We start from the raw sequence: 23,386 nt of genomic DNA on the forward strand, positions 1-23,386 counted from the left end.
TTTTTAGTTATGTTGTCAATTTTGTTAACTGATATTAGGTTATTCAGAAGTTTTATAACTTCTTGATCCACCTTTGGTAATTCATAGGTTTCCAGGAATTGGTCCATTTCTTCTGTATTTTCAATATTATGAGAGTAAAGGTTTCCTAAGTAGGTACTGATGATCTACTTTATTTACACAGGTTCTGTTGTGATTTCACTCTTTTTAATTCTTATTGCATGAATTTGAGTTTTTTTTTCTTTTTTTGACAAGGTTGCCTAGAGGCTTATCAGTTTAATTTATTCTTTTAAAGAACCAACTTTTTGATTCATTAATTCTTTGTGCCTTTTTCTTAGTCTCAATTTTAATAATTTTTTGCTCTGATCTTTATCATTTTCTTTTTTGGGGCTTGACTTGTTCCTTTTTTCTAGAATTTTGAGGTTCAGCATTAGGTTATTTATTTATGCTTGCTCCGTTTTCCTGATGCGAAGATGCACTGCTGTAAATTTCTGAGGACTGCTTTCATTGTGTCCCAGTTTCCAGTAACTTTTATTTGCATTTTTATTGTATATATTGTTTAATTCCTTCTTTAATTTCTTCTGTTATTCATTGATTGTTCAGTAGGTGCTATTTAATTTCCTTGTGTTGATAATGCTTTTGTAGTTTCTTTTGTTATTAATTTCCAATTTCATTGCAGTACAGTCAGATAATATATGTGGGATAATTTTAATTGCATTGCATTTAATTAAGCATGTTCCATGGGGTAGTATATGGTATATTTTAGAGAGTATACCATGTGCAGCTGAGAAGAATGTGTATTCTGATGTTTTTTGGAACACTCTGTACATATCTACTAAGTCCATTTACTCACAAGTTTGATTCAGTTCTGTTATTTCTTTGCTGATTTATTGTCTAGTTGATCTACCCTGAATGGAGCATTATGGTGTCCCATCAAAATTTACTATTGCTTATTTGATTTTTCATGTATATTAGTATTTGTCTTAGATAGTTTGAGTCTTCCATATTTGGTTCACGGATATTTATGATTGTTATCTCTGCCTTTTGAAGTTTTTCCCTAAAAAGTATGTAGTGATCTTCTTTAGCTCTTTTGATCATTTTAGTTTGAAGTTCACATTGTCTGCAAATAAAATAGCTACCTCTGTTTTTTTCTGGGTTCCTTTCCCATGGAGTACTGTTTCCATTCTTTGATTTTTGTCTATGAATCCATTTGAATTAGTTAAAACTGTTTCTTGTATTCAGCATATTTTTGATTTATGTTTCTTGATTCATTCTGCTTGTCTGTTTCTCTTTGGTGAATTGAAGACATTTACATTAAAGGTTATAACTGGTATGTATTTTCTTACCATTATCATGCTATGTTTCTGTTCCTGGTTCCCTACTTTTCCCCTCTGTTTAACTGGTTGTTCTGCTTGTTGGTTTCTTTCTCTTGTTGTTGTTAGAACTGAGGTCATTTTTATCTCTTTCTAGGATATCTTTCACTTCTCTTTGTAGTGTTAGTTGTGTCATCATGAAGTTCTTCAATTGTTGTTTGTCATGGAAGTATCTTATTTCTTCATTGATTTTGAAAGATAGCTTTTCAGGGTACATCAATCTGGGTTGGAAGTTGTTTTCTTTAGTACTCAAAATGCTTCACTCTAGGCTCTTATTGACTTGATGGTTTGTGCTAAGAAGTTTGCTGTGATTCTGACAGGCTTTCTTTTATATGTGATCTGTTTCTTTTCTCTAGCATCTTTAAATATGTTTTTCTTATGCTGAATTTATGGGATCTTGGTTATTATATATCAAGTTGTAGGTTCATTTTGGTTATGGCTAATTGGAGTTCCATAGTCTTGTCAGGCTCTTCTCCCTTGCCTGGGACATTTTCTGCTATTCTGCAAATAGTTGTTTCATGTCATTTGTATTGTTTCCTTTTTTTGGACACCTATATATCTTGCATTGTTTCTCCTTGCAACATCTTCCATATTTTGAACTGTTATTTCCTGATTCACTGTTATTTTTAAGAGATTTTCCCTTTCATGATCATTAGCCACAATCCTATCTTCAAGGTCATCAGTTTCACTCATGAGGTTCTGTCAGCTTTCAATAGAATTTTTGATTTCCTGGATATCTCTTTGAATCTGTTTCATGTATTCTAATTGTTTCCAGTGTTGCTCTTTCAAGTTTTCTATCACTTACCTGTGCTCTATTTTTTAATGTATGTCTTCTTTGGATATATTCACTAATTCTTTCATTATGTTTATCACATCTATTTTTACCTGAGAGATTATTTCTAATCTGATTTCCTTTCCACCTTCCTGGAGTTGTTTCTTTACTTTCATTGCTATCATTTCATAAATTTTAATTGTGCAATTTCCAAATTCATCCCTGTCTATGTCTCCTAGACTTGATGTGAATGGGCTGGAAGTTGAGATTGCATTTTGTTCTTTCATTTATTTGTGTTTTCTTGTGTTTTTCTGGATCAGCTTGATGCCCAGTCCTAGTTGCTTACTGTGCTTGTGGCCCATCTGGCGGTGGGCTTCACTGAACTTTGCTTATGGTTTTAGGTGTCTGGTCACAAACTCCTGTTCCTCCATGGACTCAGAGATGGTTCCTGGGTGTGGGTGGGTGGATCACTGGGCTTAGATATAAGTCACTGCAGGCCTCACTGAGGTTTCCCAGATCACTGTGAGATTCCTGGTCCCTTTTGACATTAGAAATCGTTTCCAGGTGTGTTTGGGTCACTGGGTACAGACTCTCTGTCTCTACAGGCCTTAATGAGGGTTCCCAATGACTGCAGGTCACTGGGCATAAACTCCCAGTCCCCACAGGCTGCACAGATGGTTCCTGGGTCTTGGCAAGTTTCTGGATGCAGTTTTCCAATCCCTGCAGTCCTCAGAGATGGTTCCCAATTGTGCGTGGGTCACTGAATCACTTGCCCATTTTTTGATTGCATCTTTTATTTGGAGGAGTCTAAGTTTTTGCATTATTTATGCATTCTTGGTATTAATCTTCTGAGAAATAGCATATGTTGCACACATTGTCTATTTGCTATGTAATTTTTTTTGCTATTCAGAGCTTTTTAATTCGATGATACAATTTGATGATTCTCTGTACTAATTGCTGTACAGTGTTCAGAAACTCCTTCCTTATGACTTAAAGTGTTTTACCTCTTTTATCTTCCATCAGGATAATCGTTTCTTGTTTTAACATTTGTTCCTTGATTCATGGAGATTTCAGTTTAGGGCATGATAAATGACATGGACTAGATTCAGTCTTCTGCATGTAGACATTCAGTTTTCCCAACACTATCCAATAAAGAGATTATCTTTCCACCTGTATGTTTATGGCCCCTATATCAAGATGAAATAGTTGAATGTGTTTGGGGAGGTTTTTATGTTCTCTATTCTGTTCCACTGATTGTCACATCTATTTTTGTGCCAGCTGATTTTATTACTGTAGTTGTTTTAAAAATTTATTTAAGGAGAAAAATTTTAAAAAAGCAGAGAAAGGGTACAAGTTATACAGATTTACAGAAAAAATAAACAGTAGGAAATCACTAGTTAATGGATTACATATTGTCATCTTAGAAATAATTGTTCAAGTTACAAAATTAAAGTCTATAAAGTGGACATTCCAACAGTGAGACTGCAAACAGTTCTGTTCAATGATCCAACAAAACTCAGTAATATCATTATCTATCTTATACACTTGCAGTTATATCATTTAGAGCACTTTCTTTTCCTCTCTTTTGTACAATGACAATTACACATTTTGGGTTTTGTTGCTCCCACAGTTCTTATTACTTTTTTGGAAGAGAGTAGAACCAAATGTGACATAACAGAACAGAGTCAGTCAAATCTAAAGGGTGGACATAATAGGTAATGTAAAAGCATAATACAAGGTGATCAACAATGGTTACCATAATGCCTCCTACTATCTCTAATAGAATTGCCTATATCATCAGTTATAATAAAATTGAACAAAACAGTAAAGAACAAAACCGACAAAACCAAAACACTGGAGACATTATAGGTCTTCAAAAGTAGATAATAGTCAACCTGAATGGGCGTCACAATGAATCCCACTATCTTCACAGCTGTTGCCTAAACTTTCGAACCTGGTACTATCAAGCAAAACAGAATAGAGGAACGAACATCAGTCAAAACAAGATGGTGAGAGCAATACAGGGCTTTAAATCAAGATAATAGAAAGTCAAAGTGGGTTACTATAATATATCCTGCTATTTTTAAATTTATTTTTCCCTTAATTAAAAGGATAAAAATAGAAAAGTAAATAATAAAATATAGATTCAGATAAAAGAGGGCATAACAGCAAAATAGCACAGATCAAAACATAACCATTTAAGCAGAATAGTGTTTCACCACAAGATAATCCCAAAATAAAAGTAGTTACCATATTGTCTCTTTCCTTGAAATCTTTGAGTATAACTTCGTATACTGTAGCATCAAATATATCAAATCAATGTAAAACCATTTAAGAGAATGACAGTATTACAGGGTATTTAGAATCAACTAACAGAAAATGAACAATGGTTTCTGTATAATCTCCTTGGCTATAAAAGTTTTTGCTTATACTATCATATATAATGAAATCCAATAAGATACAACCTGCTTAGACCAATGGAGACAGAAGACCAAAAGCTTGATGAGATTTCAAAACAAGATGATACTAAATCAGTATTACCTATTAAGATGCCATTTTCTCCAAAATAGTTGCTCCTATCATCCAATCTTCTCTGCCTCATTTCTGTTGAGCTCATTTTCTGTCATTAGTTGTCAGTTTGTCTTCTTCATTTTGTTTTCTGCTCCATTCATTGTGGCCTCTCTGCCACTATTTCTGGATTCTTTGTATTTTTCTTTTTTAGAATATCCTGCAGTATTCTCTGTAGAGTTGAATTGGTGGTTGCATATTCCCCTGGTTCCTCTTTATCGTGGAAGCACCTTGTTTTTCCATCAATTTCCAGGGATAGTTGTGCAGGATATATCCATCGTGGCTGGGGATTATTATCTTTCAAAGCTTGAATTATTTTGCCCTATGCTCTTTGTGATTTGATGGTTTGTGCTGAGAAGTCTGCTGTAATTCTGATGGGTGTTCCCTTGTAAGTGAGTTTCTTGTCTCTGACGGCTTTTAATATTCTTGTATTGGATTTCTGGAATTTTAATTATTATATGCCTGGGTGTTGCTCTGTTTGGGTTGTTGGTGGCTAGGGTCCTGTATGCTTCATACAACTGAGTATCTTTACCTTTTGCTAAATTAGGAAAATTCTCCTCAATTATTTCTGTGAGTAGCTTTTGTAGTTCATTTGTTTGTGTCCCTACTTCTTTTATGTTCTTAATTCTTAAGTTATAGATCCTCTTATCATTTTCTAGTCTTTGTATTATTGCTGTTTGTTTCTTTGTTATTTTTAAGAAGTTTTTCATTTCATGATCCCATATTACAAATCTGCCCTCCAGTTCAGATAATCTGTCCTTAGTTTCTTTCAAGCTGTTATGGCAGTTTTTGATAGAGTTTTTAGTTTCCTGGTAATCTCTTTGAACCTGCTTCACGTATTCTATGCTTACTCTATTTTCTCCATCAAACAATTCTCCCCTCTTTTTCTGTTCTTCCATTCCACCATGTGTTTTTTCTTGGGTGGTGCTTAGTATTTCTCTAACTATTCTGCTTATGTCTAGCTTCAGATCATTGATAACTTCATTCCTGAACTCGTCTATGAGGCTCTGGAGATAGCGCTTTATATCTATTGGTGCTGTGTCTGCTATTGCCTGTTTCTCAGGATTGGGGGCCAAGGAGCCTTTCTTGCTGCTGCCTCTTCCCATATTCTTTGTTCTTATATATGCAAGCATACATAGGAGGCTCAGCTTCCTTCCCTGTCGGCCACAGTCTGATAGAATTCCGCTGGCTAGGTGTTCCCACCCACCGCAGCGCACCAGGAAGTTGCAGACCATGCATCCTATGTGGGGCCCACCCCTCCAAGTCACCTTCAGGCGCTGGGATCTGGGTTGTGCTAGCCTACTGGGTCTCAGCCAGCAGTGTCACGTAGGCTAGGCACTGCTCACCAATCCTGCTTGAGAGGGGGATACATGACTGAACTCACTGCAGTGCCCTGTTCCTGCAAGTCTGCCTGGTCCCAGAATGTCCTCTGTTGGAGTCTCCTAGACCGTGGAAGAGTCCCAGCTTCTCTCACTCACCGCAAGTCAATGCACAGCTCCCCGCCCATCCCGCTTTCAACTCCATTCACCAATTCCTATTCTCAGAGCTTTCATGCATCTCTCTCCCTGCCGAGCTGATGTAGACACAGCAGCGGCGGTGGGAAACCCAAATCGCGGCTTCCAATGGCGCAGGCTCCAGCTTCCACACTGCGGTTTTTCTGTTCCTGTTATAGCACCAGCATTGCATTCCCAGTTGGTTTCTCTCAGCCCAGTTCATTCTTGGGTCAGCAGGGCATAGCTCCTCTTGTTTATGATTCCTTACTCTGCACCATTCCTGAATTCTAAGCTGGGTCTTTCAGAGAGCCTCCGTAGCTGCTTCTATCTGTCCGCCATGTTCTCTGAAGTCCTATTACTGTAGTTTTGTAAGATAAGTTAAAATTGACAGACTGGAAGTGCAAGACCCTGAGTTCGATTCCTTGTACAAAAAAAATGTATTTGGCATTATGTTGCCTATCGCATTTCTCTTGTTACTCAGGATTCTTTTTGCTATTCTGTGTCTTTTATTGTTCCATATAACTTTTAGGATTTTTCCCCCAATTCTGTAAAGAACGCGGTTGCTATTTTTATTAGGATGCATAAATCTACATATCAGTTTTGTATTTATTGCCATTTTCACTATATCAGTTCTGACTAACAATGAATAGGATTTATCTTTGCATTTTCTAATATCCTCTTAATTTCCTTTTTTAGAGTACTGTAGTTTTTGTTGTAGAGGTTTTTCACTTCCTTAGTTAGGTTTTGTTGGTGCTACTGTAAATGGTATTTTTTCATAATTTCATTTTCAGTTGGTTTATTATTAGTATACCACAATGGTACATATTTTGTGTGTTAATTTATATCCTGTTACATTATTGAATTTAGTTTTTAATTCTCAGCATGATTTGGTACATTTTTAAATGTCTTCTATGTAAAAATCATGCCATCTCTAAATAATATTTGACTATTTGCTTTCCTATACATACTCCTTTTATTTCTTTTTCATATTTTGGATTTGTATTGTTTTTCTTTTCTAGGATTTTTGAAATGCATTAATTGGTTACTGATTTGGGTTGCCTATATTTTTGTGATGTGGTCATTCATACCTATAAACGTATATCTTAGGACTGGTTTCACTTTGTCTAATAAGTTCTAGTGCATTGTCCTGACATTATTCAATTTTAGAAATTGTTTTATTCCTTCTTTGATTTTGTCTATTACATATTGTTTATTTAAGAGTATATTGTTCAGCTTTCATGTATTTCCATAATTTCTGTGTTTTCCCATGGATTTATGGTTTTACTGTTATATAATTTGATAATATGCATGGCATAATTTCAATTGCTTTGTATTTATTTCAGTTTTATTGGCTAGCATATGGTCTATTTTGGAGAAAATTTCATGTGCTGGTGAGAATATGTATTTTTCTGTTTTTCAAGAGAATTCACTGTTCATTCACTACATTAAGTCATTTGTTCAAAGATTTAGTTCAACTCTAAAATTTCTTGATTTGCTGTCTAGTTATTTGTTATAATAGTGAGGTATTGAGGTTCTCCCACTGTAATTATGTTTATGTATAATCTATTTTTATGTCCAGTACCACTTGTTTTATGAAGCTGAGTACCATTTTTCAGTGCGTATGTTAATTATAGCTCTTTCTTCCTGTTGGATTGTTCCTTAACTTAAATGTAGTGAACATCTTTGCCTCTTTTTGTCCTGAATTCCACTTTGTCCGAATATGGGATTGTTACATCTGCTTTTCTGGGGGTTACTATTACATAGAATATTGCTTTTGCTCCCTGAATTTTAATCTGAGGCTTTTTTTTTTGAGTTAAGTATATTTCTTATATACAGCATATAGTTGAGTTATGTTTCTTTTCAATTCTGGCAGTATGTGTCCTTTATTAAGGTATTGAGATCATTCATATTGTGAATTATTACTGATGAGTATTTACTTGTTCATAGCATTGCTTTGTTTTCCTGCTGTTGATTCTCTCTTTTCCTTTTACTAATTGCTCAATTTACCTGGTGCATTCATTCTATTAGACTTTTTATCACTGTTAGCTTTAGTGTATCCTAGGATATCTTCGAGAATTTTTTGGAATGCTGGTTTGGTGGTAATTACTATCTTTAGTCATTCTTTATCATGGATATTTCTTATTTCTCAATTAATTCTGAAAGATAGTTTTGCAGAATATATCACACTGGGTTGGAAACTGTTTTCTTTTAGGGCTTGAAACACTTCACTGTAAGCTATCCTGGCCTTTAAAGTTTGTGTTGAGAAATCTACTATAGTAATTCTAATGAGTTTACCATTATAAGTGATTCATTGTTTACTTCCAACCTCTTTTAAATTCATGTTCTTGTGTTCAACTTCTGCAATTTTGAAGGTGACCTGTTATGGAGATCTTATTTTCTTAATTTAGTTATTTGGGGTTCTATGTGCTTCACTTATGTGCATGTTACAGTTTTTCTCCTTATTTGCAAGTTTTTTACTATTATTTTAATAAATACGATTTTTAATGTCATTTGTGCTGTCTTCCCATTTTTCACCAATTCCACTTAATCTTAGATTATTCCATACAACATGTAGGAGTTATTGGCTCAATTTTTTATGTTCTTTTGTTATTTTCAAAGTATCTTTCATTAATTTTTCCATGACAGCAGCCTTGTTTTGTTGCTCTGACATTCTGTTCTCACCTTGCTTACATCTGCTGCCCATTCATTTGCTAGAATTTTTAGTCTCTTGAATTTCTATTTGGAGTTTAATTTTCCTTTGGTGATCATTCATATTTTGCATCATTTTGTTTAGCAATGTTAGCTCTCCATGAATGTCTTCTATGAGCTCAATAATTTTTGTGTTTATTTGGCCCAATATTAGCTCATATATATCATTTTTGAGCTTGCCTAATGCCTTATTGATCTGTTTTGCTATCTAACTGGTATAATTTAAAGTAATCTGTGGGTAGCATTTGGTTTTATCCCCTTCAGTGCCTCATATTCTTTGGGGGAGGTGGAGTATTCAGAAGCAATTTGTTGGCTTATCTTCTCATGTTTCTAGTTTTTAGTTTGTTTGTTTGTGTTGAGGATTTCCAATTTATTCTAGTTAAAAGCTTTGTTTTAGTATGGAAACTGCTTTAGTTAATATCTAATTTTCAGTGATGTCTTCTTGTCTGCTAACTTGCAGCTTTTATGTCTGAATCAGGACTCTTTCACTTTTGTTTATTTTTGACTGGAGGTTGCAGCTATCCAGTTTCTCAGGAATGGAATACAGTATTGTTAATGACCCTCAAGCAATACAGATATGGTATCCCTAGAGAACCAATTAATACAATGGATCGTTTTGCATATATTAAAAAAATCAGCAAAAAATACAGCATTAAATAAAAGCTGAATATAGAAAAGTCATAAAGACCAATAATATACCATCCTTACCCATAGAAAATAGATTTATAATTGTAACATGAACACTAAGATAAACCAAATATTGATCTGTTACAGACATATAGTGAATCTCTGCTATAGATACATAACTTTAACTCCCCTAACAATAAAATAGTATTCAATAGCCATGACACAAACTTAACTAGCTATTTAGACATTCATAAATCTCAGTAGTTATACTAGTAAACATAGAGGAGGAGAGAAAGCAAACAATGAAAAAAATTAAAAATTAATCAGTGGGATATGAGGAGAGAAAAAGGAGATGGGGTCCTATTGATGAGGAAAAGGAAATTAGTAGTGTTAGAGAATAGTTAAAGGAAAGATTGAACAAGAAAACAGCAAGATAGATGAAATAAAAAAGATAAGGAAAAGAACAAATTTGAAAGAGGAGAATAGAAAAGGAGATAAAGAAACAAGAAGAGAAAAATTAAAAAACAATAACAAAATCACCAACCCCCCAAAATGGAAGATAAATATAATAAAAAAGAGACAGATAAAAAACAGTAAAAAATAAACAATTTTTGTGTCTTTAAATGTCTTTTTTTCTAAGATCTGCAATCTTGGGATTCATACAGTTATGGTTTTCTTCACCTAGCATGAGCAATCCTTCTTGCACCATAGATTCCTCTCTCTGTCTGTTCTCTCCATACTGTGGTAATTGTTCAAGCCAAAGTGTATCCTTGCTTTCATTGGTAGATGGGAAGTACATGCAGTCCTCTAGTCTTTGCTGGATATAGACCACATATGAGTGGGTTTTAAGTGGACTGATGGATATAATATCAAAAGTCTCAGGTTGTTGTTGCTCTTTTCTGTATCTGGGCATTGTCCTCATAATGATCAGGTCAGTTGTTTAGTCCTCAACTCTGACTCCCTGCACCAAGGGGAATGCAAATGTAGAGCCAGGTTGTAATTAGTTGGATGGTTGCTCCCATGCATGAATTGTGTGTGGGTGTGCTATGCAGTCTGGTTTGGGCCTGCTTGGTCATCTTGGGAGAAGCTATGTTTAATTACATTTTTTCTTTTTTCTTAATTATTTTGGTTCTGTGAATGAGACAATTAATGACAATATTTTACTTAGTATTTGGCAGATGTTAAGGTCTCAATCCATTGTTTTACATTCTTTGGAACCCAACTTGGTTTAAACTAGTCACACATGATAAATTCTTCACGTGATGACAAATTCCATCATTAGTCTTCCCAATGTTAGAAGAAACTCATGATTCAAGAGAATGTAGCTTGGAAATTATTTAACTGTTGTACTTTTTCCCCCTCAGAACTGCCTACCAGAGACTTGCTGGCCACTAAACATGATTTCATAATATTAAACTACATAGAATCTCAGAATCTAATAGAGTTTTTCCTGACTAAATCACCAATGCAAGCAATAGTTTCCTTGTCTTTTTTGTTCGTTTGGTTTTTTGGGCTAGCATCTCACTATGTAGTCCTGCCTGGCTTTAAACTCACCGAGTTTCTCAGGCTGGCCTCAAACTCATGGTAATTTTCTTGCCTCAGCCTCCCAAGGGCTGGGATTACAGGCATGTGCTGCTACAACCAAGTCCTTGTCATAAAGACATAATGTGCTTTTATAAACCCCTTTAAAGTCTTATTAAATGTTTAAGGTCACCTTTACTATTAATAGTCCTACTTTAAAATTGCCCTGAATTAAACAGGGTGGCATGCACCTGTATTCCTACCTTCTCTGGCATAAGGGAGGAAGATCATTTTGGCCTAGGAAAAGCTAGCTTGCAGAACACCTTAAAGAAAGAAAAAAGAAAGAAAGAAAGAAAGAAAGAATACCCTGATCTTCATTTTCTTTTGTTCGGTAAGTTTATTTGTTTCTATGTTTGTCTATTTTCTTTATTAGCATCTCTACATTCCTCTTTTCTTATACTTTATGAAGTAACCAATATTCTTACCTTCTGGTTTGGCTGCTGTGGAAGTGTAAAGATAGACTTCCAGTAGGTCCAGGCAAAAAATACAAAGATGGCATGGTAGAGTATGAGGTAGATAACTAAAATTAAAAAAAAAAGTATTCATATTAACTTTTTATCCATACTTAAGAGTTCAAAAAAGACACAGCTCAGTGACAAATTTCTATCTTGCTTCCCTATTACCACACATTCTGTATTGTACTATGATATATTAACATAAATTTCCCATGTACTGAAATAAATCAAAATGTCAAAATTTGAGCCAAGGACTTTCTAGAATCTGTTTGCTTTACACATTGCCCTGTTATTTTGTGAATACATGGAAAAATATCTTCAGTGAAAGTATGTCACATAACTAAAAGTCTAAATGTCATTATCACTGCCACTTTGTGTACTGAAACGTGATAGCTATATAATTTACAAAACATTTTAGAGTTTAAAACATGCTTTCTTATACTGTATTTTATTTTTAATAACTTCATGAGATATGTAATATTATAGGATGGTTGATTAACTTTTGGGGTAGATGATTAACCAAAGTAATACAGCTAATCCATAATGTAGTGACTTTATGATCTTCTGACTTTAAATTCAATGATCTTCTCAAAAGTACCAATGACTACATACTTTTGAAGAAGGTGTACCTTCATTAACAATTGTATAAATAATCATTGACTACCTTTCTTTTCATACTCTTTACCTTTTAATTGGCTCTTTGATATATGAAATTTTGTTATTCTCCATAGAAGTGGCTATAAAAGTGAAGGTCAGATTATTGTTTCATTGTGAGTCTCTTAGAGGTGTGGTCTTATTACTTTAATGTATCAGCAAGACTTAAGGAAATAATCTGAATGAAGATCAAGTTAACAGGGTTGAGTCTGCTACACATATGGCTGAATTATAACAAAAAAAAAAACAAACACTTTCCTCTATTTAGTCAGTGCTCCTAGATCCATAGTACTAGATCTTTTATGTATGTTTGATTTTTTAAATAATGAAGTTTCTTTATAATTCAAGTAATAAAAAGTAAAAAGTAAATGTCTACCCCACACATTCTTCCTATCTCCTCATTCTAAGGTATAAAACCTTTTCAAAAGAACTACAATGATAAATATTTAAAATATTACAAAAATGCATGTTTAATGTATGTACTTACATAAACATATAAAAATGTGAATATATAAAATAATTCACACCTCTTTTGAAAAGCAATACATTCACAAAGTTCAAAATTAAAAGTATGTAATCAAGTCTCTTGTTTATGCTTGTATCCTATCTACTGAAGGCTCCTTTCTTGAGAGAATCCAGTGTCACAAGGCCATGACTTTACTGTGTGTCTTTTGAAATGTCATATTCATAAAACCACCTAAGTAGTGAACTTTTCACACAAATAGTATGCTGTACATATAGTTTTGCAAAATTCTTCTTTTATTTTAAGTTAAAGATTATTTTGCCTAATATAACTTGGGGAGAGTGAACTTTTTCACTATTTCATTTTTTCCTTTTAAAAATTTTACTATTTTTAATGAATTAGTCCTTATACAAAAATATTTCACTAATTTGAAACATCAACCTTAGTTTCAATTATTATTGACATGATTTTCTCAAAACTGACAGGCATTGTTGACATGTCCTTATTTTCAACAATCACTTGGTTGCCTTCGATCAATTTCAGTAAAGCTTTCCAGAGGAAAGAGCAGCAAAATATTTGCTTTTTTTTTTTTTTTTTTTGTCTTTTTCCTTTTTATTGGTACCGGGGATCAAACTCATGACTACCTGCTTAAAAGGCAGGCACTTATGCCGCTTTTAATTGTAATTAAAACACTTCAGGAAGCTAAGCATGTACTAAGCTAAGCTAAGCATTAATTGCCTCTTGTTCCTTTTTTCATTTGGCTAACTTCTCTGTTGAGTGTTAATTCTGGTAGTAACGTTCTGTGAAGAGTACTTCCTAAAGTACCCATTTAGGTTAGGTTTCCCCATAGTAAGCATACAAAACTTGAGTAAATGTTCAATTCTCTAACTATGCAAGAACAGAAAGTAAATTCTTGTTTTTTATCCTCAGTAACTTGCACATGGTTAACATTGGGTCAGTGATAGAATATTTGCTTAACATGTGCAAAGCCCTGGGCTCCATTTCCAGCACAGAAAATTAAAAAGATAAAACAAAAGAAAAGATCTTAGGATAGCAGTTAGCACAGACATGCTTCCTATGCATGCCTTCCTATCAATTATGGGCTAAGGAACACTTCCCCATCAATCATTAAGGGTCCAAATCCTGGCTAAGCACCTGCCTCTCTAAATCCCAGACAATAGTACTCCAAGATTAATGAGGCTAGGCAATTTGGACCACCCAAATGCTTGAGAATTAAACTCTTACAATTGCCAGTATTGCAAGAGTGTTTAGTATGTGTTTAATAGTTTAGATGAGATTTGCAGGATTTTAACTTGGCCCAGGTTTTATGGCACATTAGTAACTGATTTAATTATAGTATTGAAAAAATTTAGGCCTCGTTTCTGTATTCCAATAGTTCACACAAGTTTTGTATACTTATATATTAGTGAAAAATTAAGGATCTTGAAGATAAAAAAACTAAGTCAAATACACTCAGTAGGTTGGTGAAACAGGCACTATAAATTTTGTAATATATAAAACAGGCACTATATAATTGGTAAATATCTTAGAGTTGGGGGAGACCCTAGAGATAATCTACTTCAATGCCATCATTTTATGGAGCAGTAACTGAGGATCAGATAGGGCAAGTCAATTGATCAGGGTTACACAGAGATGACATGGAAACTGTAACTGGAATCCAGATTTCTTCAGCCCCATTCCAGAGCTCTTTTCCTTACAGAAGTGATCCTCAAATTTCAATTTGCATCCAAATCACCCAGAGAGGTCATTATAATGCATATTGTCAAGTCAATGGTTCTGAATCTGTAATATAAAATAAAATCAAGAATCTAATAGCTTTCTGTGGTTATTTAGAGATGCAAGAACTATCAGAAAGAAATAGGTTTTGTAGAACTTTTGGTTACTTAGGTACCATCTCATGGAGGAAGCTCTCATTTAACATACTGGCAGGCAATTACTTCATCTCTGCCAGGATACTGAAGTATTATTGAATATTAGTATTCAATATAATATTGAAGTATTATTGAACTGGTCTCATTGTTAAGGAGAGAGTTAGACATTAGCAACCTGAGGGACAAATAGTGAGTAGAGTCCAAAACAGCATACATCACCAGTTAAGTAACAAAACAAAGATGTCAATATATATTGCAAGTTTAATTATTTCTTAGGTCTCAGACATAAGATCATCCTTCAGAGCACATTGGCATTTTAAAGTTCCACACTGTGCACATACCTTCTGATACTTGGCCATTTGGCAGTCTAACTCCAGAACAAGGCACATTGCATTCCTGCCAGCCCATTTCTTTAAAAACCTTTACCCAGCTATAAACTGTGAGATTGTGATTTGAGGTAAATGGGCCCCTCCATTTTCTTAGAGATAGTTTTGAATAACCTTTTACCTTGTCACAATAATAAATGGTCTACTTTGGTCTGTAGCAAGCAAATAAGCCTTATAGTAAGAACCCGAGTAGACAATAAAATGACTGGGGTTTGAAGTCCGGACCTGCCATTTAAAAACTATGTCCTTGAGAAACTTGTTAACCTTGACAATAATCATGTATATATATGTGTATAAAATAATGGATATGTGCACAGGTGTAGGTATGTGTGCATATATATAAAATAGACTTAAATATATATAATGGTAATATATATAAAATTAACATAACTGCCTAGTAAGGTCATTGTAAGAACTGACTAAAATGTTTGGAAGTGTCTGATATATTTTAATAATTTAATAAAGATTGTTTTCCTTATTCCTTCCTTCCTTTTAAATATAAGTGAATTGTTTTCTGAGATATGGTGATAAAAACTATGCAGAATTATTCAAGGGTGGACACATCATGGCTTTGTTAAAAATAAAAAAAGAATGATTTGATTTTAGTATTGCTCTTGATGCCTACTTGAATATTTTTGGTGAATCATCATTGTGGGGATAAATAAGTATACAAGGCTACGTCCTCTGGGAAATAATATTTAGACAGTTGGAATATCATTTTTCTGTTTGTATAATTTTGATCAAATACAGCCAGTGTTTCCATGTTGTCAGATATATTCATAATGACACTAAATTGAAACAGAAAATCTCTATTTTATACATAATGGTTACAGGTTTGTAAATCAGTACTCATTGGCTGGGGATGCAGCAAGGGTTCTACCAATTACAGATTGATACAACCAATAAATCCTGTATCTTATTAACATTGTGTTGACTTGATTTATTTCAATAGCATAAAATTCCAGAGTTTTAAAGGACTTCAGACGCTACTTAGCATAGGATCTAGAAGATACATAAATCTGCTTTACATTATTATTAAAAATGTCTAAACACCTGAAGTAATTGGGAACAGATCATCTCTTGGGGCAACCTGGGGAAGTCCTAATGAATAGAAATGTGCTTACTGAAACTCCCTCCCACTGATTCTAATTTTGTTCTATGGGGAGAAGTCAGATTTGCTTTTAGCAAAAATAAACCTATATCCAGACACTTAAAGATCTCTTACAATTCAATAATAAGAAAAAATCTCAATAAAATGGGCAAAACACTTAGCCAGAAACTTCATAAACAAAGATATACAGATGGTAGACAAGTACGTAAAATGATGCCTAATATCATTTGTCATCACAGAAGTACAAATTAAAATCTCAAAGAGATTACTATTTCATAGACAATAGAATGACAAAATAAAAGCAGCAAACTAGTAACATTAAGCAATAATAAAGATTTACAGCAAATGGAATTTTCACACATCACATGATAGAACCATGTTGTAGAATACTTTGACAGTTTCTTATAAAGTTAAACACATACCTGTACTTACAATGTGACCAAAAAATGCCATCCCTAGTTATTTACCAAAAAGAAATAAAAATCATTGTGTTCCCCAAAGCCTCTGTGTGTGTGTGTGTGTGTGTGTGTGTGTGTGTGTGTGTGTATCAGTTTCATTCTAAACAGACTCAAATTGAAACAAGTCAAATGTCCCTAAACTGGTTAATGAAGAAAATTGTGTCAGCTCTATAATATGGGCTGCTACTCAGCAATAAAAAGTGACAAACTAGTCACACATGCAGCAATGCAGAAGAATCTTAAGATTTTATACCATTGAGTGAAACCAACCAAACAAAGTGCTACATACTATGTGATGCAGTTTATGTGACGTTATGAAAACGGTAAAACTACAAGGGACACAAAAGAGATCATTATTAACCAACAGTACAGAATGAGAAGATTGATTGCAAATGTGACAGAAGAAATAATTTGGGAAAATTTAACTATTTTATATCTTGATTGTGATGGTATTTGTGTCACTGCATATGTTCATTAAACTTGTCACCCTGCACACTTAAAAAGTGACTCTTACTGAATGAAAATTATATCTCGGGGCTGGGGATTCAGCTCAGTGGCATAAGCACCTGCCTTGCAAGCAGGCGGTCGTGAGTTTGATCCCCAGTACTGATAAAAACAAAAAAGATAAAAAATGAAAATTATATCTCAATAAAACGGACAAAATCAAAGCTCAAAGAGATCTAAAAATAGGTTTTTTACTTTTTATATCTTTTCATCTTAGATTTTATAACATTTAGCAAAAAAATAATATTTTTTTTCCTCAACATCCAATTCAAATGTGCTGGGAGGTATAGAGTGTAGGCTTGAAAGCAATGTTGAAAGGTACATATCCAGGATTGGAAGCAAAATCATGGCTCTGAAACTGAACACTGGCTGCACTGTGACTGATATTTCCATATATATATATGGAAATATGTATATATATATACATACACACACACACACACACACACACAGATTTCATCATTTTGATTTAATACATGCCCCCACTACCCAGCAGCAGCCTGATACAAGTGAAGACTGCAAGGGCATTTTGGAAAGGGCAAAGGAGCATAGATATACCAGCCCAGTCTGCTGGGGAAAGATAAGTTGAGCGTGGGGGAAGTTAGAGCCTTGAAATAGCGATATCGAGTCTTATAAAAATGTAAATGGGAGATATTACTTCTAAACATACTTATGAAGTTATATGTACAATACATACTAGTTTCTATGTCTTTGTTATTATAAAAAGCACTTCAATGAACACAGGCATGCTCATGTCTCTTCAACATACTAATCTCAATTCTTTTGGATGCATATCCAGGAGTGAGATTGCTGGATCATGCGTAGGGTCTAAGTTTTAATTTTTTGACAAACCTCTCTACTGATTCTCATAACAGTTGTACTAATTTACATTCCCACCGAGACTGTATAAAGCTTCCTTTTTCTCCACAATTAGTAATTATATCTTTTGTCTTTTCAGTAATAGCTATATTGGAATGAGTTAATATTTTATTACAATTTTGAATTGCATTGATTGCAGATCAGTGATGGTAGCATTTTTGCTACATATATATTTGCTATTTATAGGTCTTCTTTTGAAAAATGTCTATTGAAATCTGTTGCTTACTTAGCTTTTATTTGCTTGTTTTTTGCTGTTAAGTTTTGAGTTCTAAACTTTTGGAGTCTAGATCCAATGTTGTTAGTAATGATTCCTTCTAATGCCTCTCTCCTGGACCTCTCCCTGTGTATAAATGTCGTGTGTACCTATCTTGCTCAAATTTCTTACTTCATAAGAACACCAATTAGATTAGATTAGGGCCCATCCTAATGATCCCATTTTAATTTAATTATCTCTTCAAAGGCCCTATCACATTTTGAGGCACTAAAGGGTTAGAACTTCATGTGTGAATTTTGAGGGTCCTCAAGTTGGCCAGCAATGATTTTATTATTTAGGAAGGACATCAATTTAGAGACAATAAATAATTATAATCCTTTTAATTTTAAGAAAACAACCAGATGGTTTACTAATCAATCCATTAAAATCACAAGTAAATTTGTGCTGAGAATGTGTTGATCTTCTGTTTAAAATGACTTTCAAAGATGAGCAACTGTGGACAATGCATTACTCTTAACTAACGTGCATTGCATAGTGCTTTGTGCTTAATGTCCATCTCATTCTTATGTTCATCTTTTAGTCTCATATATTGCTGGGCTCTACTAAATTCATAACCCCTAGTTAAAACTAGATATTCATTTCAAGAGTAGAGATAGATCTTGTGTTGAAGCTCTTCAAAATATGGATAATATTATGTTGAGTGAAATGAGATCATCTTTAAAATATACTTATGAATCAAAAGATATATATAATTATTTTATTTTTAGTACAATATATGGAAAAAGGGGGAAAAAAAAACCTCTTAAGAATTTGAGTCCAATATAACCAAGGTTGACATAAAATGTAATATGCTAAACTGTAGCTCATATAGTAGGCTTTAGTTCTTTCTGAAACTAGAATCAATGTGACTAGGTCAACATATTTCACTTCTTTGAATATCAACTTTTCTACCCATATAATATGAATGCACAAATTTTGACAATTTATTGATAAGAGGAATTATAAAGAAATATAGCCATGAAGCATGTGATATATATATTTAGAAGAAAGACCTTTCAGGTCATTTCCAATATTAACAATCATGCAATTATAATATTTGTTACTATTTATTTTTTATTCGTAATGTCCCAGCCACAATGTTTGGATATGCGCATATATATTCTCCTTCATGCTCAAAATAACCATGAAAGGCAATTATGACCTATATTTTAGGGAAGAAAAAGCAAGGCTTGATGAATTGTCCAATGTTATATATTTGCTATTTGGTAAAATTGATTTGATTCCAGGTAAATCTAACATCAAAGTCTTTAATTATTTGCTACTATTATAATTATTTCTATGATCTATTATAGATTGAAGTTTATCAGGTAATAGTTGTATTAGTTTATTCAACTGCATTAGTTTCCTAGGGCTGTGGTAAAGAATCCTGACATACAAAAATGTAACAATTGACATTATTAATACTTAACATTTACAAAGCATACTAATGCTGCATACTTTCCCTAGTTTCCAATAAATCCATAAGATGTTATTAAACTAGCTTCATTTTATAAAAATGGAATTTCAGAGTTGAGTTACTTTCTTAGGTCAGAGTCAGTGAGTTTAGAACTTCAGTGTAAATCATCTGTTTCTTAATCCTTCACTTTGTACCATTAGACTAATTTTATTCTTTATTGTGTTGATAAATTCAAGAACTATAAGCAGAAAGTGCTTTGGGATCATAGAATTTTAGAGTCAGAAGAAACAGTGAAAGTCATATATTTTTGCAATAATCTAGAGAACTCAAACCCTGACAACTGGACTCCTTCTACCAGTAAAGTGTCAAACCGAGTCATGCTTACCAATGGCACTTCGTACTGATGTACTTAAAGTTAAGTTCATTGATAACATGAAAAACTGAACATATAATATTTTAGACACTGGAAAAAAATTGAGCATCAAGTTTCTGAGTAAAGAACTAAGAAAAATAAAACTAAATTGAAAAGTAAAATGCAAATGCAAGTTTGCATTGATGTCAGATATTTGGTATTTGAATACTACCACTCACAGATTAGATGACCTGGGATATGTTAATTAACCTCTCTAGTTTTTAATTTACTTCCTTATAAGATGGACATAAGAATACATACATCATTCTGTTGATATAAATATTGAAGGATATAATGTATGTACAATACTGGGCAGGGTATCTGGTATAGTAAATTGTAGTTTTCAATAATAAGAATATTAATGTTGTTATTCCCTTTATGGTAGAGCATCATCTAAATCTCCATTTGTCTTGAAAGTTTGTTGTGAAAAATATTTATTTATTTAATATTTGCATACAAAAGATAAATTTTGACCTTAGGAATCACACATAAGAATCAAAGGCAGCTTGCCATGATAGTGTACTCTCGTAATCTCAGCTACTTAGGGCTGAGGGAAGAGGACTAAAAGATTATGCCCAGTCTGGACAATTTAGCAAGAACTTGTCTCAAACTAAAAGCTAAAAAGTAAAAAGAGTCTTAGGATATAGTTCAGTGCAAAGACTCTAGGTTCAGTATCTAGGGCCACTCACATGTGTGTGGACATGAGCATATGTGCACACATAAAAGTAATATGGAATTAAGGACTTATGCTAATGATAATAATAATAAATATTAAGTCATGAGAATGAATTTTGCTCACTTCTAAATACTTTGTATGCATTAATTCATGCTTTTATAACAACTATATGAATTTGGTTGTATATTTTTTCTGTGTACAAATGAAATGAGCACAAGGAGGTACGATAATGTATTAAAAATGGCAGAATCAGAATTTGAATCCACAACTCAACTCTACATTTCATATTTTAACTACTAGAAACCATGTTTTTAAATAGCTCTAGAATCCACAGTTTAAATACTATAGTCTATTTTCTCCCAAGCATACTGTTCTGTTGTTTCTATATAAAATGCTTTTGTTGCATGACTAATAGCAAACTAGGGTCATAAAATAGCATGAAATGAATGCTAGGTCAGTTAGTGTGTTATAACAATTAATTCCCAAGAGATGAGAATTAAAAGTGGCAATACAATGTAACTATAAAAATATTCTTGATACTACTGATAAAATAATATGAACTAAAAATTTGTTGAGAATCTTAGCTTGTACTTTAGAAACCTGGCATAAATTGCAGGTGAAACTAAAATAGTCCTGAAGAGTGAAGATAAATATTGTGAATATACTGGAAATATGATGGGATGAAGAATGTGGCCAATGCAGCTCCCTCTAAAGTCTTTATCTCTTGAAGGGTGATGAATTGCACAGAAATGCCAGGTACTTAGAGGAAAATAGTGATAAACCAAGATATAGGCAGTGGTGGTGAACCAATGGCTACCATGCTGCAGCAGACTATCACTGAAAGCTTGAAAAGGTTCAGCATTACTGGAATAAGGTCCCTGTGGCAGACAGATGAGTTACCTATGTCTTACTCTTGGTACTTCCCGGTAATTTGCATTTCCTATAGACAAAGGAACACTGAAATTATATTTTGCTGTATTTCTTGTTAATCTTCCTTAAAAGAATCGTCCTAAACTTTCCAATCATCCAAGTGTTTCTGAAATTTGCTCAATTTATAAGTGTTTATGTGATTTACTTTTAGATAAAAGGAAACAGTCTTGACCAATAAAATTTATAACATCTGCTTACCTTTTTCTGCTGGGCTCAAAACAGTCACTGTGAAAAAAGTGAGGGAAAGAAGAAGAGAGATCAAAATTAGTGATATTTATGGTTTTTAAAAAATATTTTCCATAGCATCGTTTTTGAGCAATTTATACAATGATACCATTATCCAAAGAGAAAGATGAGGATGATTAGATTCCATTCTTGGCTAACTCCTTCATCTCAGAATTTCAACAATTAAGGGTTTCCATTCATTAAAAAATATATGTATAACCTATTAAAAAACTCAATAAACAGAAGCACCTAAACTATTTAACACAGCATTAAGGAATTCAAAGCTGATAAATCAAGAGGTGATTACAGATGCATAACTATTGTTAGTATATCTCAACTAAGATTTTACAAAATGTCAGAAGTAGAATAAGCCTTAGTGATTATCAGGCTTATTTTACAAATTGGGGGGATATCTGGATCAGTATCAAATGATTTGCTTAATATCACAGATCTAGTTAATGGTGCATTTGGGATTAAAGTCTAGATTCCAGAATTTTTTGCCACATAATGTGTTTACCTCTCTTAAACTTTCCTTGCCAGCTTAATGTGAGCTATTCATTACCTTTGTTCAGAATGCCATTTATTCATGAGTCTTACCTGTCTTTATTCAGCACCACAATCTGTGTTTACTTTTACTAGGTGCTAAGTTAAACAGCGATTACAAGACATAGGTCTGAATCCTGAGAAGCCGTTGCATGTATATTTAAGTGTGTAGGATAGAAAAACATGTTACTGAGTTTTTGTTGAATCATTGGACAGAACTGTCTGCAATCTCACTGTATGAATGTCCACTTTGTGTGCTTTAATTTTGTAATTTGGACAACTGTTTCTAAGATGACAATATGTAATCTATTAACTAGTGATTTTTTACTATATTTTTTTTCTTGAAATTCTGTATTACTTGTACCCTTTTACTACTTTGTTTTTTCCCTTTCATTTTTCTCTTTAAATAAAAAAGAGAAGCTGTTAAATTAAGATTGTTTTTATACGTGACAATGAACAATAAAAGGTCAAAAAATGTGGAAAATAATCAGTGAATGAAAACTATGTTCTAGGTGCTATTCTTTCAGGTCCTTCACTAGTCATACTCTGTCTTTATATGTTAGAAATACTTTAGAGAGTTTCAAATAGTTATTTTTTAAATGATCATTTGAATGAACATTTTTAAAAGAACTATATTTTGTGCTAAAAATATGACCACATGATTTTTTTTTCTATTTTCTAATACACTAGCATAGAGACTGGTACCAAGTCCTTTTATATATTTTTTAAATTTTATTTAAAAGAAAAAGAGAAAAAAAACAGAACAAAACAAAACACTGCAAAGGAACAAGTAATTCAGAACTACAAAAAAAAAAAACCAGTAAGATATCACTAGTAAATAGATTATACACTATCATCTTAGAGACAGTGGTTCAGGTCACAGGATCAAAGCTTACAAAGTGAACATTCAAACAGTGAGACTGCAAACAGTTGTGTTCAGTGATCCAATCAAAAACATTAATATGGTCAGCTATTTAACACACCTAAACACATTCGCTGTTGTATCCT

The 23,386-nt window shown here is 33.2% G+C and overlaps 1 protein-coding gene across 8 annotated transcripts in view; it reads right to left on the bottom strand.

The window, feature by feature from the left end:
- The window catches only part of Zdhhc15 (zinc finger DHHC-type palmitoyltransferase 15), a 231,964-nt gene that overhangs the window by 115,653 nt on the left and 92,925 nt on the right, over positions 1 to 23,386 (bottom strand). For 7 of the 8 annotated variants that reach the window (XR_010046599.1, XM_063246111.1, XM_063246114.1 and 4 more), the window contains exons 2-3: positions 21,809 to 21,835; positions 11,546 to 11,640 (exon numbers count right to left, since the gene is read on the bottom strand). Coding sequence is in view for 7 of the 8 variants with exons in the window: in XM_063246111.1 (XP_063102181.1) it covers positions 11,546 to 11,640; positions 21,809 to 21,835 (122 nt within the window). In the remaining variant the exon portion in view is untranslated. Of the gene's footprint in view, positions 1 to 11,545; positions 11,641 to 14,410; positions 14,496 to 21,808; positions 21,836 to 23,386 lie in introns of all 8 variants that reach the window. The other variant, XM_063246115.1, reaches the window with a different exon arrangement.

The sequence above is a fragment of the Cavia porcellus genome, unplaced genomic scaffold (genome assembly GCF_034190915.1).
Source record: "Cavia porcellus strain 051 isolate PalLab524CR breed Dunkin Hartley unplaced genomic scaffold, mCavPor4.1 scaffold_3, whole genome shotgun sequence".
NCBI classification, from domain to species: domain Eukaryota; kingdom Metazoa; phylum Chordata; class Mammalia; order Rodentia; family Caviidae; genus Cavia; species Cavia porcellus.